Here is a 9,052-nt window from a genome sequence, read left to right on the forward strand (position 1 = left end):
AATGTATACATATTTCAAAACTTGTTGTACAAAATAAATACATGTTATTTACTTGTCACAAAATAAACTATGTACAAATAAAAACAATATACCAATCTTCAATATATATGTGTGTATACATATATATGTGTGTGTGTGTATATATGTATATACACACACACACATATTATATATATTTAAGCAAAATATGTGTTTTTACCCTAACAGGTTGATTATGTTGAAACAAAATCGAAGCTTACCAAAATTTTAATTGGCTTTATCACTTTTCTAGTAATGACACCGGGGGCTCTTAAACGAATGGTTTCCAAAACACACCATTTAACTAGAAGGAGTTTATTCAATTCATCTTCAGATACTTTAATCTTATCTTTGCCTGTGGAAAGAAAAAAAAATTTAAATGAAGGAGAAAAAAGACGGACTAAACAAGCTGGAAAGGGCGCTCATGTGAGCTCATCGACATAGGTTACGTACGGCTTCTGACAGCAAGCAGTGTTACTATTAAGATTACTTTTTGCAAATCAAGTTTAATCATTTATCACTTTCCTTCTTACAAGATAAAATGTAAGGCATAAAAAAGCAAACCAGTGGTGATTAGTGTAAAGTGATGGATCAGTGTTCAACTTTAGTTCTCATGGTCTTCTGTGGCTATCAAATGACTAAGGTGGTGCCTGGGAGGAAAATGTTCAAGTTTTACTCCCTCATTATTTATCGTCCAAATTCCGATTCTACTTAAAGGAAAAGCAATAAAAGATTGGCATCAAAAACACAGAGAAATCTACCTTTTACCTGCTGATTTGTTTTTGTTTTTGTTTTAATTTGTTCATTTCAGAAGGCCAAAAAGAACATTTGGAAAGGTACAATGGGCACAAGTCCCTCAGGTGAAATGCTGAGAACACCCTCTAAACACAGACGGGTCAAACTATCGTAATGCGATGCACACACGTTATCCAAAATGTATGCTGAGGACACCTGAAAAGGGACTGGGAGTAAAGTATGCTCAAGACCCTTCAGTCAAAGTACACAATTTAGCTAATGATATTCAAGCAAAATGTGTGCATTTGGAAAATTACTTTTCAAAGTAAATGTAATGACTTAGCTTTCAATTTGGTTTTGATAGTACTTGTTTAATAAAAGGCAACTACACTGTCAGTTTAGTGAAGTCGACTTATTTCTCCCTTTCACATTTGCTTTGTGACTACACTGGGAGCGAGAGTGAAGGGGGAATGCACGGTATCAGCCATGTCACTCTTTGACTCTAGATGAGGTCTGCTCTCAACAAGCAAGCCCATTCCGCCGGATAGAGCTGATAAGTGCTGCCTGGAAAATCCTGCCTGTCAGTACTGGTAGAATTCCTAAGGAATCACAGCAAACATGTTTGGTTAGCAGAGCCTGAGAACCAGGCTTTGTGTCTCTGGGTGTACTAATTATATTCATAGGGGTGCCTATGCATTCCATTCACCTTGACAGATTCTTGAATACCAAGTAGGGACTTGGAGCTCTACCAGTGTTACAAAGGAAGCCCAGCTCTTGCTTGCAATACACTTAGTGTAGCAGGAGGTAAAGGACAAGCACATAGTTAACTAGTACGTCAGGGAGGCAAGGAGACTATTCTGTGGCTTCTGAGGTAGCTAAAAGCAGGTAGGGTTTATGTCCAACCAAAGGACAAGGAAAATATTCTAGGAGAACATTTCTCTAAAGCTACCAGTATAAAACTTGTTCCTTAAAATAAGTAGATCTACATAAATACATATCAAATTAACAGATGGTTCATCTCCAACAAGGGGAGATAAATAGATGGTATTCTAGACAAAAGAAAAAGGTAGAATGAAAGGAATAATGCAGAAAGCATGTGTATATTCAGAAAATGGCAAGGGGTTTAGTTTGCCTGCAAGGAGGGATGTGTATTGTGGAACAATGAAAGATGCCATCACAGAGATAATGCCATTTGGAAAATGTGCAGGCTCGGGAATTTGGAGACTTCCTGTCTTGGGCTGTGGGAAGGTGAACACTTCAACAATGAAACAGTGATCTAAAGCATAATTTTCTATTAAATTAAGACTTTCTATGTCTCGGGATATAAAATCAACTTCCACAAATCATCTACTGCCTTAATGGCCAAGATAAGAAGCTAAACAATTCCCTTCACTTCCCTTCAATTAGCTTCAAAAAAAATGAAATACTTAGGAATATGCATAACAAAGGAGGTGAAGGACCTCTACAAAGAAAAACTCTAAAAAAAGAAATAATAGAAGATATTAACAAATGGAAGAACATACCAAGCTCATGGCTGGAAAGAATTAACATTGCCTAAATGTCTACATTTCACAAAGCAATCTACAGATTCAATGCAACTCCCATTAAAAAACCATCATCATACTTTCAAGATTAGGAAAAAATAATTCTTTGTTTTGTATAGAACCAGAAGAAACCACGTATAGCCAAGGCAATTCTTGGTAATAAAAACAAAGTCAGGGTATCACCCTACCAGACTTTCAGCTATACTACAAGGCCATAGTGATCAAAACAGCATGGTATTGGCACCAAAATAGAAACATTGACATTTAGAACCAAATAGAAAACCATGAGATCAAACTAACATCTTATAGCCACCCATCCTTGATAAACCAAACAGGAACATACACTGAGGAAAAGAATCCCTATTCAATAAATGGTGTTGGGAGAACAGGAAAACTACATGAAGAAGACTGAAACTGGACCCTTCACAACTTACGAAACTGATTCAAGATGGACAAAAGGGTGGAACCCACCACCCTCAGTATACGGGATCTAAGGCATAAAACAATACAAATCCTTGAAGAACGTGTGGGGAAAACACTCAAAGATATCAGCCTAGGCAAAGATTTTATGAAGAAGATTTCCATGGCAAAACAACAACAAATATAAACAAATGGTACTTAATTAAACTGAAAAGCTTTTGTACAGCTAAGGAAACAACAATCAAAGCAAACAGACATACTTCAGAATGGGAAAAGATATTTGCATATTGTGAATCAGAAAAAAGCTTGATAACTAGGATCTATAGAGAACTCAAATTAATCAACAAAAAAGACCCAGCAATCCCATATATCTCTGGGCAAGAGACATGAATAGAACCTTCTCTAAAGAAGACAGACAAATGGCTAACAAACATGAAAAAATACTCATCATCCCTAATCATCAGAGAAATGAAAATCAAAACTATCCTGAGATGTCACCTAACCCTACTGAGAATGGCCCACATCACAAAGTCTCAAAGCTGCAGATGCTGGTGTAGATGTGGAGAGAAGGGAACACTTTTATGGTGCTGGTGGGACTGCAAACTAATACAACCTTTTTGGAAAGAAGTATGGAGAATCCTCAAAGAACTCAAATTAGATCTACCATTTGATTCTGCAATCCCATTACTAGGCATCTACCCAGAAAGGGGGAAAAATATATATATATATATATGTATATATATATACACACATATATATTTTAGAGACAGAGTCTTACTTTGTCACCCTCAGTAGAGTGTTGTGGCATCACAGCTCACAGCAACCTCCAGCTCCTGGGCTTAGGCAATTCTCTTGCCTCAGCCTCCTGAGAAGCTGGGACTATAAGCGCCTGCCACAATGCCTGGCTATTTTTTTGTTGTTGTTGCAAATTGGCCGAGGCAGGGTTTGAATCCGCCACCCTCAGTATATGGGGCCAACATCCTACTCAGTGAGCCACAGGTGCCACACTGAAAAAAAAATTTTTTTATCATAAGGGCATCTGCACTAGGCTGTTTGTCACATCTCAATTTACAGTCGCCAAAATGTGGAAATAACGTTAACTGCCCCCCAGCCCAGACATGGATTAACAAGCTATGGCATATGTATTTAGCCTTTAAAAAAGATAGAGACATCTTTTTTACATCTTTTGTATTAACCTGTATGGCGGTGCAACACATTCTTCTTAGTAAAGCATCACAAGAATGGAGAAGCAAGAATCCAATGGACTCTATTTTAATGTGAAAGAAGTAGATGAGCAAAAGGGGGTAAGGAAATGGGGGGGGAGAGGGAGGGGGTTGGGAGGTCACGATGTATGGCACATCTCTTGGGGGAGGGTCTTTATCTAACAAATGCAATCAGTGTAACTTAATTCTTTGTACCATCAATGAATCCCAAACAATAAAAAGAAAAATTAAGACCTTCAGCTTATTTGCTCCGATCTCACTCATCTAACATTAAATGGTAACAAGTGGCCTTATGGGATTTTTGTATTCACCTTAACAGACATTGCCCCACAAAACTTTTTCTTTTGCTTTCCAAAATAATAACTGGAAAATAGTAGGTATGCTTTCTGCATCTTCACAACCTGAATACCCCACTGTTTTCAAATTGTATTCTATCGCAAGATGTCAAATGTTACAAGGAAGAAGGTTCTACGGCCAGATATGGGAAACCTTACATGCTATTGGTGACTCACTGGACACATTAGTGTTTAAGTCTGCAGTGAAAACAGACTTATTTACCCTTATATTTATATTCCCAAACTGTTTTAGACATGGGATCTGTGTTCTTCCATTAACCACTCAAGCAAATCATTAGCAATTTAACAAGGACATAAAAGATAACTAGTGGTATAATGGCTATGGATTTTGCGGCAATCCTCCAGAAAGCAAACCCTGTTTAATCTGAGCATTACCAGCACATACCACAGTCTTTCATGCACGTGGCTTAATCTACAAGCAGCTTTTAAGAACCAGAAAAACTATTAGTCACTGAAAACTTTCTTAGCACACCAAGTAAGCCAGTGGCATCAGGAATTTTACTTACTTTACATTTTTCCCAAACCATCCCAATATTTTCTAAGCTAATTCAGAAGAACAATGTAGGATAACAGTGGTTAGAATTAGAAATTCTTTATTTGAAAAGTGCTGAGATTTTTACATATGTAACAGATATCATTACTAAATCAAGTAAATATTTATTTGGTATTTAGTGGAAAGCAAATACCACTGCTAAGCATTCTAGGAAATATAAGAAATTTAAGTTCTGGAGTTCTTTATCCTAAAAAAGACTATAAATTCTAAAATTCAAAAAAGAATAAGTACTTTGTACAGATAGAGTTAAAATGAGAAATTCTGAGGTTCTAATTTGGGGATTAGTTTATGATTGGCACACAATCTTAGAGCAGCACCTAGCACCTGTTCAATACAGGTGATATTTATGTTATTATCATTACTATTATTATCAGTATGAATTTAATAATACCTCTTTAGAATCACATCTTCCTAATCTACTTTTGCTCCATAGCTAATAATGTTACTCTCTTTTGGGAATTCTTTTTTGTTTGTTTTGTCTTGGTTTGGTTTTTGAGACAGGGTCTTCCCCTGTTGACTGGGCCAGAGTGCAGTGGAATCATCACGGTTCATTGGAAGTTCAAAGTCCTGGGCTCTAGTGGTCTTCCTGCTTCAGTCTCCTGAGTAGCTGGGACTATAGGCAGGCACCACCACACTGGGCTAACAAAGTCTTGCTCTTGCTCAGGCTGGTCTCAAACTCCTGGCCTCAAGCTATCCACCTGCCTTGGCCCCCCAAAATGCTAGGATTACAGATGTGAGCCACTGCACCTGGCCTTTTTCCTGAAGTTTATTTGGAGAAAATCTATAGGATGGGGGAAGATATCAACAATAATTGGGTATTGGGTTTGAAGAATTATTTTAATCACTCACTCAATATTTACAGAGAACCTCTAGGCCAGTGGTTCTCAACTTTGCTAATGCTGTGACCCCTTACTACAGTTCCTCATGTTGTGGTGACTCCTAACCATAAAATTATTTTCATTCCTACTTCATAACTGTAATTTTGCTATTGTTATGAATTGTAATGTAAATATCTGATATGAAGGATGTATTTAGGCCACCTCTGTGAAAGGGTCGTTCAACCCCCAAAGGGGTCATGACCCACAGGTTGAGAACTGCTACTCTAGGCAATTTGCAAATGCTGAGTATGAAGATGAATGGCCCGGCCCCGGCTCTGAACAGTCTGACAGAGAACTAAAGCCAGTTAACATGTGGTAAGTGCTATCACACTGAAGTGTGCAACTCACTGTGGGAATACAGTGGTGACAGTGACCAAATGGTGAGAGAGGTATCAGAGAGGCTTTTCAGAAAAAGTAAAATCCAAAGAAAAAATCAGCTACGTGAAAATAAAGGGCACGTTTGGATCAGAGGAGTTCAGCATGCAGCAGAGAGTGCAATGGAGAACTGATATAGTCAACTGTGGTAGAGGTGGGTGGGTTGGTAATGGATCCATCCTCCCTCCCAAGATGCTCCCCTGAGTTCCCAGTCTGCTCACAGGAACTAAAGCCAGAGACTGTGACAGGAAGCTCCTTTCCCTCTATCCAGCCTCTGAATGTGCCCCAGGAGTGCCAACTCCCAGTTTGGGGCCCTCCTTTCTTCTCTATCTACGTTCTCCTCCTGGGGGACTCAAATAAACTCTTTTTTTGGTAAAACATTAATGGACCGGTGGCACTCTGAATTCTATCTTCTGCCTGATCACTTTCCACGAGTTCCAGATTATTTTCATCCAACTGGCTTCATGGTGGTTCTGTTCGCATGTCTAAAAGGCGTCTTGGAGCACACACTGACCAACACAGAATTCTTCATTTTCCTCACTGAAATACAACCTTTCTTCCCTTGGTCTTGACATCACAGAAAAAGGTAACACCTTTTTCCAGTTGCTCAAGCCTAAAACCTAAGAGTCATCCATGACTTTATGCAAATGAAGTGACTCTGGGAGGATGGGTCCAGGGGTGAAAGGAATTAACCATCTGGCGAGAGGGCTGGAACTTTCAACCCCACCCTCCAACCTCTAAGGAGGGAGAGGAGTTGAGGATTGAGTTGATCACCAATGGCCAGTGCTTTGCTTTAATCCATCATGCCTTTAATGGGAACTTCCATAAAGACCCAAAACAAAGGAGCTCAAGGAGATTCTGTGTTGGTAAACACATTCATGTGCTGGGAGGGTAACACACCCCAACTTCAGGGAAAGAAACTCCTGCCTTCAGGACTTTCCAGACCTCACCCTCTATATATATTTATCTGGCTATTTATATGTATAGTTCATAAAATATCCTTTATGATAAACTGGCAAGAGCAAGTCAAGTGTTTCCCTGATTTGTGTGAGTCATATAGCAAATTATCGAACTTGAAGAGGTCGTTTTGGAAATCTCCCAATCTGTAACCAAGTCAGACAGAAGTGTGGGTAACCTAGAGACTCACTACCTTTTTTTTTGAGATAGGATCTTGCTCTGTTGCCCAAGATAAAGAATGCAATGGCATCATCATAGCTCACTGCAGCCTAAACTCTTGGGGGCAGGTGATCCTCCTGCTTCAGGCTCCTGGTAGCTAGGACAACAGGAGTGCACCACCACTGCCAGCTAATTTTTGTAGTGACAGGGCCTTGCTATTGCCTAAGCTAGTCTGGCTTTAACTCCTGGATTAAAGTGATCCTGCCTTGGCCTCCCAAAGTATTAGACTTACAACTTTGAGCCACTGCACCTACCCTGGAGACCCACTACTTTTGACTGGTGTCTGACGCAGGGGTAGTCTTGTGGGACTAAGCCCTTGACCTGTGGGATCTGTGCTAACTTCACAGAGTTAGTGTCAGAAATCAGTCAAATGCTAGGACACCTCTTTGGTGTCTGAAGAGAATTAGAGAATTGCCCAGTGTGAAAAATCTATGCATTTGGTGTCAGGGTGTTGTGAGTAGAGATACAGTTTTCCTTAATCTTCCCTTTCCCTTTACTTCCTTAATCAACCAACAAAACTTGCTTTTAATCCACAAACTAAATCCTACTTCCATTCATATCCCTCCATCTCCATAGCCACCACATGTGTCCATTGCACAAGTCACCAATGCTTCTTACCTGGTCCATGATAACAGCCTCCACTGCGCTGCTCCCTGCTCCCAGGTGGCTCCTCTGACAATCCCTGAGTAAATCAGACTGAGTCAGCACCCTCTACCAGACTCTTGAATGCTTGGGTCTTATTGTAATGCCATTTAGAATTAAATTCAAAATTCTCATCTTTGGCAAATAAAGTTCTTTCTATCCCTCTAATCTCATTTCATAGTGAATCCCAGAGACTAAACAACCTATGTAAATTATCCAACCTCCCTGTGCCTCTGTTTGGTGACCTATACAATGGAAATATTGTAAGTATCTGCCCTATAGGGTTATTGTTAGAATTCAAAGTGTTGACACAGACAAAGCTTTTATAACTATAATTGGCACATGGCAAAAACTGAGTAAATGCTACCCATAATGACTATCCTCTATTTGAAAGGCTAACTCCTTCTTACCCTCAGGCCTTGGCTGAAGCATCTTCTCAGGGAATCCTGACATCCCAACTAGCACCTCCGTGATCACTATCATTTTACTTCCTTTATAGTTCCCATTAATACATAAAATAATTTGGCTTACTGTTTATTGTTGGGCTCCCCCAAATAGGATGTAATCACGTGCGTTTCAGAATCGTGCTCTTTCTATGCTTTGATGCATGTCCAGTATCTCAGACAGCACCTGGCATACACTGAGCACTCCACATATTTTTATTGAGTAAATAAATGAGTGTTTAACATGGTGGAAGGTCAAGTAAGCTTTTAGTTTGTGGAAGAGCAATGGGAGGTATGCAGAGAAGTCAAGTTTGAAAGACATTTCTGAGGGAGAGGGGCAAAATCTTGAAATAAGAAAGAATTTAATATGATAAATACCTAGTATATACTATACCAGTGGTTCTCAAACATTAAGCATACATCAGCATCACTGGGAACGCTTACGAAAATAGATTACAGGGCTCCCCAAAGTTGCTGATTCAACATTCACATTTGAGATGTGGCCCAAGAATTTGTATTTCTGGCATATCCCCAGTTGACATTGACGCTGCTGATCCAGGGATAATACCTTAAGAACCACAGCACTAGACTAAAAGAAGTAGAAGATATTCTTGGATTTTATTTATTAAATATGCTAGGTTTAATGCTGTTATTATAGTTCTAAAATTATCTCTTTCTTATAAAATGGA

At 39.2% G+C, this 9,052-nt stretch overlaps 1 protein-coding gene across 2 annotated transcripts in view; it reads right to left on the reverse strand.

The window, feature by feature from the left end:
* LOC100964357 (24-hydroxycholesterol 7-alpha-hydroxylase) overlaps positions 1-9,052 on the reverse strand; it is an 83,950-nt gene that overhangs the window by 34,835 nt on the left and 40,063 nt on the right. For both annotated transcript variants that reach the window (XM_003789243.3, XM_023512795.1), the window contains exon 8: positions 240-373. In XM_003789243.3, coding sequence (XP_003789291.1) covers positions 240-373 — 134 coding nt within the window. The remainder of the gene's footprint in view (positions 1-239; positions 374-9,052) is intronic.

Source organism: Otolemur garnettii, unplaced genomic scaffold (genome assembly GCF_000181295.1).
Source record: "Otolemur garnettii isolate 467f Iridium unplaced genomic scaffold, OtoGar3 scaffold00031, whole genome shotgun sequence".
Lineage (NCBI taxonomy): Eukaryota > Metazoa > Chordata > Mammalia > Primates > Galagidae > Otolemur > Otolemur garnettii.